We start from the raw sequence: 16,203 nt of genomic DNA, 5'->3' as shown, positions 1-16,203 counted from the left end.
ATCCCGCAGAGTTGGACATCCAACTCCTTACACAGCTGAGTGAGCATGAAGGAATGAGCCCTATTCCTGAAGGGTCAGCCATGTGGAAGTCATCCAATCAGGGCTGTATAATTTACTGTAAACCCAGCTATTCTAGATTGATTTTCTGTGTACCTCTAGGCATCACATAGTCTTAACACGTATGTTTGGAATCTTTTCCTGTGATTTAGACTATACTGTCTAAGATCAAAACGATACTTTATGAAAAATTCTATACAATGAGAAGGATTTTTGTTTTAAAAACGTGTTTATCTGTTTGCTTTTATCTCATGTGTGTAAGTGCTCAGCTTAGTATATATATGCTCACCGTGTGGGTGCTTAGATTTTTTTTTTTGAAATGAGAAACACAAATAAAATTCCTATCTTGTGATTCTAACTGCCCCCCAATCTAAAGAGTACGTCTTCAGGTGTTCCTCAGTATGTCACTGCAAATGAGACCCATGTGCAACAAGGCTCTCGATTGAAAGCCAGCTCTTGCAAGTCGTGGAACTTACAGATAAGTTTAATGTCATATGTATGAACATGTGCTTCCTTACCCAAAGTGCCAAAGTCATAATCACAATCAGAGGATCATACGGCACCCTTATCTAGTGATTCCTTCAGAAGATTATTCTACATAAGGTCATCTGCAATGTCACTGTCACACAGATGACAAGTTAAGGACAGTGTTTATCACTAAGAACAGCCGGGTCCTCAGACTCTCAACAGTAAAGACAGATGGGAACAGTGTTAATGCCCAGAAGCAACAACTTCAAGCTTGCATCATATTTTAAAATATTTACTGCAAAGAGTTGGTTCAAACTACAGTTTTGCAACATGAAATAATCTTTGAGGATACAGGCATAGCCACATTAATACATACAATGGAGCTTAGACATTAAAGAGTCATTTTTCTTAACACTCACCCTCAGAAGAAGAATTCAATCATGAGACAAAAATAAGAAATTAAGGAAAAGTTTTATTTTTTTTATTTCTTGGTGACACTCAAGGGGTAAGTGGCAGGTGACAGGGAAAGAGGGAAGTTGAGAATTAGGGAGGAATGGATGGAGGGAGAGGGAGGGAAGGAAGGAGGGAGAGAGATAAACGGAGAGAAGTGGGAGATGGGGAGGGAGGGGAGATGGGGAGGGGAAGAGGTAGAGGAGAGGGAGAGGGGAGGGTGAGGGTGAGGGTGAGGGAGAGGGAGAGGGAGGGAGAGGAGAGGGAGAGGGGGAGAGGGAGAGGGAGAGGGAGGGAGAGGGAGAGGAGAGGGATCAGGAGCATGTGAACCCAAGCTCAGGTAATCTCTAAGAGGTTAACTAGAAATAGAATGAAAATCCACCTCTCAGTGAGAGGTGACACTTGTAGTCGGTAACCACAACTGAACCCTCTATTAATATATGAGAACTAGTGATAACATCACAAAATATAAATCTACATCCATAGGAAATCGTCACCCTACTTTTCAGACTGTAACATCTTAAAAAGATAACAGCTGTGTTCTGGAAGGCTAGCTTTGTATTTCCACGGACTTACCGGGAGGTAACATCTGAAAGAACCCTGAAAGAGGGGTCTTCAAAGAACTGGCCATGGTGTCAACTATACTACCGATTTCTGAAGTCATTCAGAAATAGTTTGTAACCTGCCCTGAGGAGAAGTATCTATTCACACGAGAGCTTGTTTCAAGGTCTTCCCAAGACAAGCATCACCATGCACAAATGAACGAACAGAGGCTAAAGGAGAAACACAAACAAAACCCAAATCCCAGAAATTCTCTCCAGCCAGGACTCCAGGCTGTGGAAAAGTCCTCTGGGGACGGGCTTTCAACTTCTAGAAGATATTACCAAACTGCCTTTTCTACGTGCTTTCTCCCTACCCTTACACTGTGTTTAATTAACCTTGAAGAAATCTTTAGGAATTTTCGTAATTGTAAGAATTGTAAACAGTGCCTATGGCATGCAGGTCGCTGGCAGTTGTGGTTTACAACTAATGTTCTTGGCTCTAATATGCTGCCCCTGACAGCTGGATCTTCACCACAGAACGGCTGATAGACCACCATAGGAATGATGTCAGGATGTAACGTTTCGTCACCAAGATGCTTGTATACGTGTGCGCGCGCGTACACACACACACACACACACACACACACACACACACACACACACACACACACACACACACGGGGATACATGGCAGTGCATAGTTTCTTTGTATCTCCCCCTACCCCTCTTCCTGGGAAACAGGATGGCATGTTGCCCTGGTGGCCTTGAGTGTCCGAGAGTAACCTTAAACTCTCATTTCCCTGTTGGGATTACACCTGTGTGTCAATATGCTCTTTCCTAAATGTCAGATGAGCACATTAAATCCAATCCACAGTTCTGAAGGCCTAGATTATACCCCTTAATGAAAGCAACAAAAAGCTGGGACCAACTGAGTATGAGCTGAAGAGGAGATAACACAGATCTGATCTTACAGCTAAGATCAGCATGGAATACAGCACCAGAAATGACTTCGGGACAGTTTCTGGGGAGACGACCCCGTGTTCTTGTCTGCTGGTGCCACCCCTTCAGGTGCCTGTACACTTAGATCCTTTCCTAACTGTAGTTAGTGTTTAAATGAGGACCTAGAAGTGTGGGAATTGCTTTGCTTTATAAGAACAGCTGGCTTGGTGGACAGGAGTGAAGTGGGTCAGGCTTTCTAAGAAGGTGAGAGGTTCGGGACTTGGGCTGGATCAAGTATATATAGTATGTCCTCCTAAAGAAAAGCCCATCCCAAGACTAGCTTATATGTGCAGCGACTCAACATTCCCAGTCTTAACTGAGCAAGGAGACCGCGAGGCTCTCAGCAGAACAGTGAGGCAGCAGACCGATCTCTGACGAGCTGTTCTGCATCTGCATCTCACTGCTATACACGGACAGGCTTTTCCCACCATCCCCCATGTGCAACTCTAAATGAGCTTCTCACTGTCCAGAACCTGGAGTGAATTAAAGAGCACCGAGGAAGCACGGTGTCATCCAGGTAAAAACAACCGACCTAAGCGCTGTCTGGTGTTCACACTGGACACGAAGCCTCCCCTCGGAAAGCTCAGGAAGCCTCCCGTCGTCAGAAAGCTCAGCAAGCTGCCTCTCCAGCTCCTACTGCCCATTTTCTCACCTTGGCGCCTTCTGAAGGCAAATCGTGGCGTCTGTGTTTCCTCATAAGAACCTGGTCAGAGCCCATTCGACTGTGCCGTCCATTTAAGTTGGAGTTTGCTGTGATGCCAGGCTTTGGAGAGCCATCCCCTAGGATGCGACATCCCATCACCTGATTAGTCCCGAAGGCATCCCGAGGGCACCAGGCTTCAAGAGGCATTGGCTGGTCCCTGGAAGGCACACTCTCTCCGTGGTGGAAGTGTCTGCTCAGTCTATTGTCAGGCGGGATTGGCGGAGGCCGCTCTGGCGGAGGCGGAGGATCTCGCAAGGGAGGAGGGGGTGCTGGGAGTGGTTTGTCTTGTTTTCTAACCATGCATGGAGAAGACTGAGGTGGTTCGGGAGACAAAACACAAAACCAAGAAAGCACGACGTTTGTACCATACACTGAAAAGACTGAGACTCAGAATACTGGATTTTCATTTTAACCACAATATGCTATTATTACATTTCTAATAAGCTTCTACGTGACTTTTTTTTATGTTTCTTTTATTACTAATGAAAATTTGAAAATTAATGAAAAACTTACATCAGTGTACCACACTAAGAATTTTGAACAAATGATGATATACACATAAGAGTTCTAGGAACCATACAGGAAAGAAGTAGAAGGTTAAAATTATATGCTTCAACTACCATTATACTAGTATGGCAATAATAAACTGTCAATTCCTGTGACTCAAGAGACACAGAAAAATTCAATAGCACCGTTTCATTGCTTCTTCGCCACTGAAAAGAAAAATATTTGAAACTATTTTAAAATTCTTTTTTGTTTTCCTCTTTGTAGTACAGTGGAAGCCACACGGGTCATTTGCTTGGGCACTTTTAACAGTGTCACTAGGACAGTGAGGATCTAAATGGCAGAGCAGCTGCTGACAGACTCACCTGACTTAGTGGGTTCTTAGAAGCAAAGGAGGAACGCCAGTCTAACTGCCACAGGACAGTATGGCGGAACTGAGTCCTCCCCAGGGGACGCTGAACGTCCCTTAAGAGCTTCTAGTGTTTATTTAAAAGCTTATTTAAAAGTTTATGCTTTTTACATTAGGAAATGTCAAGGAACAAGAATTTGTTGCATGTCTACATGATTCAAAGTTCTACCCTAGCCAGGAGTCACAGGACTGAAGCCAAGTTCAGGACGGCATAACAGAAGAAAACAGCACTAAATGCATTGCACTCCTTGGCTGTCATAGACTGTAAGCCCATTAGTAAATTGTATTTAAGTTTTTATAAATTTACATTTAATAAAATATACGCTCTTTATTATTAAAATTTAAAAGAATCCTGCATAAAACTACAATGAACTGCAGGCTTGAGTTAAAATTATTCTTCTGATATTAAATAGTAAAATAATTACTTTGCAAACATTATAATTTGTTGTAATTAATTTCCTGGGTTTAAGGAAAGTCCGTACGATCTGTCTTCTGAGTCACCTGAAGCATGGGTGATAATGTATCACACCTCAAGCCCTTATGCAAATACACTCCCCTTGCATTTTTCTTGTTATGACATTATGAAAGCACGTGTAAAATGCCATTTGATAACAGCATGCAAATTATTGTAACGCATATGATGACCTTTTAAATGCATTTTATAGATATTATACCTTACACTGCTATTTACTTAAGCAAATCTGGGGTCTACAGACAGGCTCTCAGCAATTATTTAACTTTTATAGTAATTTTATAGCAAGAAAGCAAGGAACATGACAGCAGGCTTGGTATAAATAAAACAAGAGAAACTTACTGCGGTTGTTATAAACAGTTACACACCTAAGAAATAGGCACCGGAAGGACCAGAGAACTGCCTTCTGTGTTCCTGAGGGCACTGACTCACCTTCGGGGAGCCCGTGGGGCTGCCACAGGGAGAGCGCACAATGCCTTTCTGAATGAGGTCCAGGCGGGGAGGCACTGGTGGCAGGCTGAGGTGGGGGATCTGGAGAGGGTCTGGCTGAGGCTTTCTTCTCTGGGCAAGGGGTGAGGATCCTGGCGATGTGACTGGTGAGTTCTGCCTGTCTGTGCACTAGGAGAAAAGCAGAGAGGATGCTGGGCATCTGTGTGTGAAGGGGAGAACATCCTGCCTTTCTGAGGAGGGCAGGGAGGGGAGGCTGAGTAACAAATCTGGAAAGTTGTCCCTCACACCTTGTAGGAAGTGCTTCAGAGAAAAGCACGTTAGAACACCACAGAACCCAAAGTAGGCTTTCCTCTCAGAATGGGTCTAGCCTCTGAGGAGACCAGAAACACCCCCTGCAGCAGTACACATCCTGCTGAGGTACCTAAAAAAAACTATTTGTAAATACAAGTTTTATTCTATACACTGTGCATCCCATGCTGCTCATGGAATACTAGGAGATGAAATTCGGCTTTAAAATAAGAAGACGTGTAAGACACACATTTTAACCAAGTATATTGTTTTTTTCCTTAAGCTTCCATAGGGAAAAGAAATCCTCGAGCTAAACGGTTTTTGTTAAAAGCGGCTATGTGAATCTCAGAAGATTTGTACAAGTATTCCAACAATTAAGATTCTATGCTGCCTCACGGTCTTCATCCTCTCTGGGAGTCACTGTTCAAGCTATACTTAGGAGCTGGAGAATTACATTCCCCTTGCAAAGCACTTTAAAAAATCAACTGAGGGACCACTAGGTAAGCATCCGAAAATATGACACCATTACGTGCAAGAGTTGTCTTGTGTTCCTCTTACATACAGCAGCGTTATTCACGGCAGCCAAGATATGGAATCACTGTGTCTACCAACGGATAAGAACGTGCAACATTACTTAGGAATGTCTGTGGTGACATGCATAGACGGTCCCATGAGCTAAGGCAGATTGTAAAAGGCAGAAGCTGTGCGCTCCATGTGCAAAGTTTAGAAGTATGCACATTGGCAACCTCTTTGTAATTGATGTTTTCCTGGACATGGTGCCAATTTCCACACAGCTTTTAAATTTATTTTACTTGTTAGCTCTCTAATGTAAACAATATACTTTTACTGCATAAGTATTGAATTAATTCCTATAAACTGTGATCAATGCTTGTTACTTACCAAAAATGCAGTTTTGTGTCTGCTCTATACTGGTTAGCACAAGAGAACTTAACCACTATTAAATACCATCTCAGAACATGGTTCTGAAGATGCTTTCGATAGATACACTGGCGTTTAGTAACCATTCCCCTGCTGTGAGGACTTGTACTGAGCTCACGGCTTGCTATTACAAAGTAGCTTGAACATTAGACTTTTAAAGAAAAGATCCTCCAGCTTTTCCAACACAGAAGAAGTGACAGTAACTATTATGAGTTAACAGTGAGAAAGTAACTATTATGTGTGGCATTAATACAAAGAATTTATGAATCAATATCTAAACCACTCACACTGGGGAGAATGGGCCATTCTTTTGAGTTAAGGGAAATGAGTAACAGACCATTTGTTTATCTGGATTCCAGGTCTGTGTCACCTTTAGCACTCTCAGAACTTTGGGATAACCCATCCATTTTGTTTAGGCCCTGTTCAGATTCCACAGGCCTCGATTTCTGTATCCAGGATTACCTCATCTGCATGTGTCTAACCGCAGCTCCCAAATTCACATCTTCTTGCAGGCTGGGGCTTAGGGACCCTAGAAATGTCAGGGTACATGGAGCGTTTCATGTGTGTACACCTACCAATCTCCCCCTATTCCCTGCTTTAGCTACTCTTTATTTCCCTGACAAAATTCGCAATGTGTTTTATACTTAACGCACAATGCTAGTGACCATCATACAAACTGTAAGATCCACATCTGTGACTTTAACAGAAAACCTTCACGCAACAAGTCGAAGAAGCAAAGCATTTAAACTGCACTGCTCTTGCTCGGCAATGCTAATAATCAGGGGCCTCATCCTCTGGAGTCACTTTCATTTCATCCACACCTTTAAAGAATGACTTTAGAAGAACCTTTAATAAGATCCATTATTATGGAAATGGCAAGGCATCTGCTAAGGAGCTTCAAGTCTAGGCAGGTTATTATAAAAATGGGGCAGGAGAAAAGCTCCCAATAACTGAGAGTTCTAACAATACAGAGATAATCAAAGTCGCCTTATGATACTTCTAGCAAGATCTCTACTTAATGAATTTCATATTTGAACAAGGGAGATGCTTGTATTATAATAAGCATATTGAGAACGAGTCAGAGAGTCAATATTTTTCTCTAAATGCCTGAGGATTAATGAATAGAGGTAATTTTTTAACCACATAAAACAGAATAAAATATTTTAAGTATATTCTCTTTGCTTCCAACTATTATCTTGGTCTTCATTTATTGTATTAATTTGTGAGCATAATGAAAGGAAAAGTATTTAAAGTAGCTTGTACATAGTATCATTCAGAAGTTGTGCACAATAACAATGTTTAGTTCACACTCAAACATTCCCACATGGTTTATAGTTAGACACAGACAGTTAATGTTCTCTATTTTGGGCTATCTCTAGCACTGTCCCATTAAAGCAATAAGCAAAGGGTTCTATGAAGCACACAGTGTAAAACCAATACAGCCTCTTTCTCCACAGTCAAGCTCCCAGGAGCCTCAGCCTGGAAGCATTTGAAAGAAACTCAAATTGAGACACTGGGAACAAACTCAAAATGAAATGTCTGGTAAGCATTTCTTGAACTTCTCTAGGAGAAGAGGGTGCATCCTGCTGCCTCACTAAGAGACAGTTCACTGTGGAGAGGTGAGCTGGCTTCTGAGATACCGTTCTACTGCCATCTTCAAATGCCACGAGCTTACATAAGAAGGGATTTAATTTGGGATTCATGATTGCAGAGGGTTAGAGTCCATGACTATCATGTCAAGCAGGCAGGCAGGTGGGCAGGCAGACAGGTGGGCAGACAGACAGACAGGCGGTAGGCAGTAGGCAGGCAGATGCGGGGGAGACAGACAGACAATGGCAATGATGCGGGCTTTTGAATCCTCAAAGCTCACCCCCAGTGACACACCTCCTGTCTGAACCGAGGAAGGTCACACTTGTTAATACTTCCCAAACTGTCCCACTAACTGAGGACTGAGCATGTAAGCATACATACTTATAGGGACCGTCCTTATTCAAACTGACAGTATTTATGTTCCACTGTGGCTTCTGGGCTTTTTAGATGCCACAGATTAGACAGTAAAAAGGATGAGTCGGCTGTAAACGCACACATGGAGACACAGTTGTGGGACTGTGTGACTGTACACTACAGTCTGGCAGGGAACTAAACAACGAAGTTGCCAGAAGGGCTACTTTGCAGTAATACAGAGCGTGTCACATGTGGCTCTAACCCCAGGGGCACATCTCTATTAAAGTAATAAACTCTGCTAAGCACTCGATGTGACACTGACTAGCCTTGCAGGGCCTCTGGTAGGAGGGTCACCAGCTCCTGGCCTGTGACTAGCCGCTTTAATCTTTAAATTTCTTTGAAGTTTTACGTTTTACCTTAACCACTTCTGTGAATTTCACAACCTGATGCGAGCATATGTATGATTTTAATTTAAATTTGCACCCCCTCTCTCTTCCTGCAACACATCCTTAAATCCTGTTGCAAATGTGACTTTCTAGAAATAAGTTGTGTTGTTGAGTTTCGTGGCTTCATGTGCCCTTTGGCTCACTCAGCTGCATAAGCAATTTTGAGAAGGCAGGGAAGGGTGACACACGATTCAGAAATAGTTCCACAGAGAGGGCTGAGGAGCGAGAACACTCTGGGAATTAAAGGAACAAATTTCAGCCAGTGGGCACATGCTGTCACAGGAAACCTCTATTTCTCCTCACATCAGGCAGAACAAAGAACAAACAACTGCTACTTGGAGACTGCAGTTCTCCTCCCTAATGTAAAGAATTCCTAATTTTAAAAATTTACCTCCAATACAGAAAATAACTATACCATAAGCTTATCTAAATTACTCAACACTTAGGAAGAGTATTTAGCCTGACATCGTGACAGCTTTGCATTTTCTGTGTGGTTTAAAACGTGGAACATGTCTTAGTAGTGAATTATTTTGATGCAATCTTTACTGAAGAAACCATGCAGGACTATCATGTAGGTAATGAGATACTACAGAATACAGCCAATTTCTTGCTAAATCAATATAATTTCACCTTAAAAAACAAGAAGTATTAATATCTAACAAAAGTCCTGGACAAATCAAGATAATAATACTTAGTTCTCAGAAGGACAGCAATGTTCTAAGGAGTTTAAACTTGCACTATATAAAAAATAATGGAACGACCGGTGCTTGACTTCAGCACCGTTCTTCAGTCTTTTCTCGTTCTAACCCATGTAACCTGCTCCTTAACGAGCGCATATGTCAGAGGGAGGGTGAGGTCGCAAGGCACACAGACACAAAGCACAAACCAGAATGAGACGTGGCACTGGGACTCAGTGTGCCTCAGAGAGGCACAGTTAAGAACAGTGTCAGCAGGTCACTGTGCGCTAAACAGTGCTCAAGGTCTACCCTGTGCTCATGAACATCGGGCGTCCCTGCAAACGAAAGGGAGGGACAGACCTGGCCCCCAGGAAGCTGATATTCTGCCAGCCCAGGTAGACGTGAGGCCGAGTGTAAGAGTTCAAATGCCTGCTTTTTTTTCCTATGCTATATATTCATATAACTTTGGAGTGATGCTCAGAATGCTTGCCAGGTCACCTATAATAACAGACATCACGTGATGGACCTTAATGTAATAAAAGCTGGGTCACCTATAATAACACACATCACGTGATGGACCTTAATGTAATAAAAGCTGGGTCACCTATAATAACACACATCACGTGATGGACCTTAATGTAATAAAAGCTGGGTCACCTATAATAACACACATCATGTGATAGACCTTAATGTAATAAAAGTTGGGTTTTTGTTGTTTCAGTTTTGCTTTGTTTGGTTTTGTTTTTTAGAAAATACAATGCGTAATCCAACAGAACGAATTCAGGTTCATTTACAAGTTGTGCCCATCAATTACTGTATTTTACATGTAACTAATTCTTTTCTCAGTTACTTTACAAGTTTGGTGGGTAATGTATTCCATCTAAGACCTTTGATCTCAAATGGAGGAAACAAAGGCATGGAGCTGGAGAAACCCAATCTCAACAGATGATATTAATTGTTTAAATTGATTTAATTGATTTGAACCGTTTTAATTATCAAAATGTAAGTGGTTATAAGTTTGGTGGTATTAATGACATTACTAATCCTCTGAGATAGAGAGCCTCAATGGCAGGAGAAGAGTGTAGGACAGAGAGGCATGGCCACCATATGAGGGAGCAGGGACAGTGTGGCCCAGACCGTGACCCAGTTGGTCATCCCTCTCGGTCCAGAGCAGCCAAGATAGAATATAAAGCTTAGTGAGTAATAACTCCGGATTATTGGTAGGAGGCAGACTAACCAGTGGAGGTTAGGCAGTGGCTTAGTTATTATGACATATTCAAATATAAAGGCTGTGAGTCTTTCATTTGGGTACATAAGCCATTGATACAAGTAGTGAATCTGCCACCGGGATTTATTAAATATTAATTCTACAAATAAACTATTAAGAATTTGCTGGGGAGGGGGAGACAGGAGAGAGGCCCAGAGAGTCAGAAGAATGAATGGAAATATGCAGCTGTGTGGGGTGAGGGGAGGAGGACTTCTAGAAAGTCCCAGGGACCTGGGATGTGACCGCTTCCTGGAACTCGATGGGGATGCCCAACAGTGGGGAAATGGAACCTGAAGAGATCACCTCCAGTAGATAGGCAGTGTCCCCAGTAGTGGGATGGTGTCACCAATCTATGTCCAAAAATTTTGACACAGAATTGTTCCTGTCTAAGAGAAATGCAGGGACAAAAATTGAGCAGAGACAGAAGGAAAGGCCATCCAATGACTGGCCCAATTTGGTATCCATCCCATGGGTAGGCACCAATCCCTGACACTATCACTGATGCTACGTTTTACCGGCAGACAGGAGCCTAGCATGACTGTCCTCTGAGAGGTTCACCAGCAGCTGAGAGAGACAGATGCAGATACTTACGGCTAATCATTGGACTAAGGTTGGGGACTGCTATGGAAGAGTTAGGGGAAGGATTGAAGGAGCTGGAGGAGACAGCAACCTCATAGGATGACAAATACTATCAACTAACCTGGACCCTCAGGAGCTCCCAGAGACTAAGCCATCAACCATGGATGTCTGTGGCCCCCAGCACATATTTAGCATAGGACTGCCCTGTCTGGCTTCACTGGGAGAGGATGTACCTAATCCTGTAGAGACTTGATGCCCCAGGGAAGGGGGATGCAAGGTGTGTCGGGGGAAAGTAGCACCCTCTTAAAGGCAAAGGGGAGGGGGATTTGGGTGAAGAATTCTTGGAGGAACCGAGAAGGGGGGCAATATTTGGAATGTAAATAAATAAAACAATTAAAAGAAGAATTTCCTGATACTTTTTTCCAATATTAAAAAGTTAGCTGACTAGCATTATGGGTATCTTATTTTCCCTGTGATGACAGAGAAAGCTCTGACTTTCTAACCCACCATACCTATACTGATTCCTGACGCTCACAGAGAACCAATTGCTTGAGAAATCCAACAACTCAGAAATTTGGATAACAATACAGATTTAAGAAAAATCTTAAATCACTTTTGAGTGCAATCATAAAATGCCTTCTATTTATAAGGGCATCCATCCAACTCAGTTATGTGCAACTTCTAAATACTAGAAGTGGGAAAACCCATGGTAACAGGAAAATACAATCGGCTCAGTTTTCTATGTAATGATGGAAGGATTATTAATTTAAGGAAGGCAAAAAGCTTGTGACAGGCAAGAACAATTGTACCACATGGTCATCAACCAATTTATGAAAGAGAGAGAGAGAGAGAGAGAGAGAGAGAGAGAGAGAGAGAGAGAGAGAGAGAGCGAGAGAGCGTGAGCGCACAATGGAAGTGGAAGATTAAAACACTGAATCTTCCTGCTGGTCCAAGATGGACAGTCACTCTTGATTTGGGAAAGCAAGACTAAACGTAAAAAAATAAAGGACAAGTCAAAGATGCTTATAAAACAGGAAGAACATTCATGAAAAATGTCTTATGTCAAAGCTGGGAATCTTTGTTTATAACCTGTTTTCTTTTCTTTTTTTTTTTATTCCTTTTTTTTTTATTAACTTAAGAATTTCTTATTTACATTTCGAGTGTTATTCCCTTTCCCGGTTTCCGAGCAAACACCCCCTAACCCCTCCCCCTCCCCTTCTTTATGGGTGTTCCCCTCCCCATCCTCCCCCCATTGCCGCCCTCCCCGCAACAATCACATTCACTGGGGTTCAGTCTTAGCAGGACCAAGGGCTTCCCCTTATACTGGTGATCTTACTAGGATATTCACTGCTACCTATGAGGTCAGAGTCCAGGGTCAGTCCATGTATAGTCTTTGGGTAGTGGCTTAGTCCCTGGAAGCTCTGGTTGCTTGGCATTGTTGTTCATATGGGGTCTCGACCCCCTTCAAGCTCTTCCAGTTCTTTCTCTGATTCCTTCAACGGGCGTCCTATTCTCACTTCAGTGGTTTGCTGCTGGCATTCGCCTCTGTATTTGCTCTATTCTGGCTGTGTCTCTCAGGAGAGATCTACATCCGGTTCCTGTTGGCCTGCACTTTTTGCTTCATCCATCTTGTCTAATTGGGTGGCTGTAGATGTATGGGCCACATGTGGGGCAGGCTCTGAATGGGTGTTCCTTCTGTCTCTGTTTTAATCTTTGCCTCTCTATTCCCTGCCAAGGGTATTCTTGTTCCCCTTTTAAAGAAGGAGTGAAGCATTCACATTTTGATCATCTGTCTTGAGTTTCATGTGTTCTATGCATCTAGGGTAATTCAAGCATTTGGGCTAATAGCCACTTATCAATGAGTGCATACCATGTGTGTTTTTCTACCTGTTTTCTAACTCATCACTAAATAAAACCTACTGAACTTTTTCTTTTTAAAATCAAGATGGAGATTTTTTTTTTTTTAAAGAGAGACATTTGATCAGGTAACCACTCTCAGAGAGAATACACAAATGCATTTACTCATTTACTTTAAATAATTACTGAGTATGCCTTTGTGACAGAAACATTAGATGTGGCCTGGTTTTAGTAATACATAGTTGTTTGTAGTAAGTTTGCAAAAGAGCTCTAACAAGACTTATAAACACAGCACAGAAACATGATTTTACAGAAATAGTTTTCCAATTATTCAGAAAGAATTTACACTTGCATCCATTCCAAAATTAAGGAGCATTAAAAGTGAAGTGGCAAAGGTTGGTGAAATACTACAAAAGCCATGATCTGCTTAACTGACTAAAGACATATTAGTAGACATAAGAGCCATTTAATTAAATCATGACATCAAATTAAAACTAAAGAACTGTAATTTCGTTTCTAAAATGTCTAACTGCTATAAGGGACTGAACACTGAATGAGGGTCACACAGACTTGAGGGACAGAAGCTAAGGATGCCAGAGAGCATTGTTCTCTTGGGGTTAAACAACAGAGAGGATTACTGTAAAAATCTCTCATTTTCCAATCAGACACCTCACAGTGTCCCAGGGGGAACCAATACGGAAAGTCTGGAGAGGGTGGAAGGCAGGCCTGTCCCTCATCTTGTACTCTGTTCTCAACTTGTGTTACTAGACTCCTATGAGAAGTGGTCCAGCATCAACTTAACTGAGGTAAAGTAGGCTAGAACCACAGCTATTCACAACCTGATTCAGGACAGCTGTTTTTCTCCTTCTCCAAGTAGTAAGGTACACGAAGTTCTGGAGAGAATTAGTCTTGGAGCCACACCCAATCTCCATGTGGAACACTGAATTTAGTCAGGGGAAACAGAAATGCCTTCTTCCTAGCTAGAAAGCCATCTGAGCTGTTGTGGGTTTCTCAAATGCTTTCCTGCCATTTGAGATTACCCAGTCATTCAATAAACTCTCTTTAAGTGCACCCTGAAAGCTATACCTGGGCAACAAGCTTTCTGAGAGGGCCCGGGAAGGAATATTTTTAGGCTTAGCAGATCAAGAGATAGGAATCAAAGTGACTACGTAAGTGCTTCATTATCACCTCAACACATTTCACTTGATATGCAAATTGTTACTTCAAGGGGAAAAGTCCCATCAATCAATAAAGGCAATGTTACAGCATTCACTCCTTTATTCTCACTGTCACTATGCTACTTCCTTCTGATTTTTTGAATGACTCTCATGCAGGACATGAGAGCCAGACCGGCAGAACAGTGAGTGGGATTCTGCTGTTTTCTGGATGGGGGAGCATCATCTCTGTATGCCAGTGTAGCTCCTTTTACATGGACAGAACGCAATGATCTGTACCAACTCAGATTGGGAAGTGTGTCATAATCTGGGGCATTCTTAATTTCAATTAATACAGGCAATAAAATAAGCACTATTTCTGATCCCACTGACCTGACAACGTGTTAGCCTCTTAAACACGTGATCTCATTTGATCACTAATAATGTAGGAAACTGCTGTTGTGCTGCTTTACGAAAGGATGCTGAAAATGGGAGGAGGGCTAAGTAGTTTGCTTAGGAGAGTTCTAGTTCTATCCGTAACACAGCTGGTACACTACCCCTTCCTGAAGGCAGAATGTTGGTTGGTTGGACACTCACACTGTCATTCTCTTTGAGCCTTCTTTCTTCCCTTACTCATCCTTTAGTAACTGAGGAGTAACAACTTTCTCTTGAGCCAAAGGGACCATACAATTAAACAGAGCCAAACAAAAGTCAACAGCTGTTATCTCTGAAAGGCGAAATAAACAGCAACCTATGAGTTATCTTATGGAACCTCTGTACCCCTAACGGGGGAAGAGCCAACATCCTTCCAGCTCAAAGCTGAATCGAAGCAGAGTGACACTGGTGATGTCCACCTACCTGCACATGTAAGAGCTTCTATATAAAACGGAATGTCTGTGGTTAGCATGGAACTCTGGGACAAGAAATTCCAAGAGGTTTCCTCATCAATATTTGATGCAGCCTTGAATTAGCCGTAGAAATGGCCTCCTCCGGACTCTGCACCTACCACTTCCCTACTATACAGCAACAGGCACACAGTGTGACGTTCCTGAAGTGGCTGCCATCACCCGAGTGGCTTTGGGGAAAGCTTGGAGGCCAATCTGACTCCTGGAGGGATGGGTACTGTGGCTGATTAGTCATGTCTGTAGGAGCCAGGAGGGATGCTCCCACAGCAATCAATCCCACTTCTGAGTTTCATAGCATAAAACGTCTCCATGTAATCTGGATTTCACGTGCATGTCTATACAAAGGGCAGTGTGAGATCTAGCCACCTATCCACCATTTCTGATATCTAAATTATTCAACTGTCATGCTGATTCTTCTGTGAAGTAAGCACTGGGAGGCAGCAGCGTTTACTCTCGGTTCATAAGGTCAGTGTTCTAAGTTAACAAGCAAGCCTCGAATTATAGTACATTCACAAAGATGAATTTTATGCGACTTCTTACAAATAGAGCACCAGGATGTCGTTTCTGTTAAGAAAATAAATCTAGTGGACACTTCTATATTCAACAAAAATGGTAATCAAGTACAATCTCACCATTTCAAATAAAATAACTTCCTATCTTGAAGTTTTCTGCACATTTGTTAATCTCATTCTGGGATATTTAATTTTATACAAATGTTCTCATCTGACTCCCACAAGGTTTAAAGAAATGATTCCCTTTCATCGAATATTTTATGAGCTGATCAATACTGCGTGTAGTATTTAAAATTATTATTTTTATTTTTGAGAATATATAATCACACAAACTCCTATTTCCTCCCTCCAAACCTTTCCATAATACTTCTCCTTGCCCTCTTCCAAGTTCATGGCCTCTTTCCTTACTAATTGTTCTCAAACACACACACACACACACACACACACACACACACACACACACACACACCCTTCTAAATATAACCTACTCGGTCTGTATATTTCTTGTACACATGTTTTCAGGACTGATGGTTAATTATTGACAGACTATTGGTATGCTCTTCACTGGGGAGGACTATTTC

General features: G+C 42.2%; 1 protein-coding gene across 2 annotated transcripts in view; it reads right to left on the bottom strand.

Annotated features, from left to right (window-relative positions):
• Positions 1-16,203, bottom strand: part of Cblb (Cbl proto-oncogene B) — a 163,246-nt gene that overhangs the window by 33,051 nt on the left and 113,992 nt on the right. For both annotated transcript variants that reach the window (XM_032900287.1, XM_032900288.1), the window contains exons 11-12: positions 5,037-5,222; positions 3,169-3,531 (exon numbers count right to left, since the gene is read on the bottom strand). In XM_032900287.1, coding sequence (XP_032756178.1) covers positions 3,169-3,531; positions 5,037-5,222 — 549 coding nt within the window. The remainder of the gene's footprint in view (positions 1-3,168; positions 3,532-5,036; positions 5,223-16,203) is intronic.

The sequence above is a fragment of the Rattus rattus genome, chromosome 4, assembly GCF_011064425.1.
Source record: "Rattus rattus isolate New Zealand chromosome 4, Rrattus_CSIRO_v1, whole genome shotgun sequence".
Taxonomy (NCBI): Eukaryota; Metazoa; Chordata; class Mammalia; order Rodentia; family Muridae; genus Rattus; species Rattus rattus.
The sequence above is the reverse complement of the archived record's forward strand: the minus strand, read 5'-3'. Positions and strand labels throughout refer to the sequence as shown.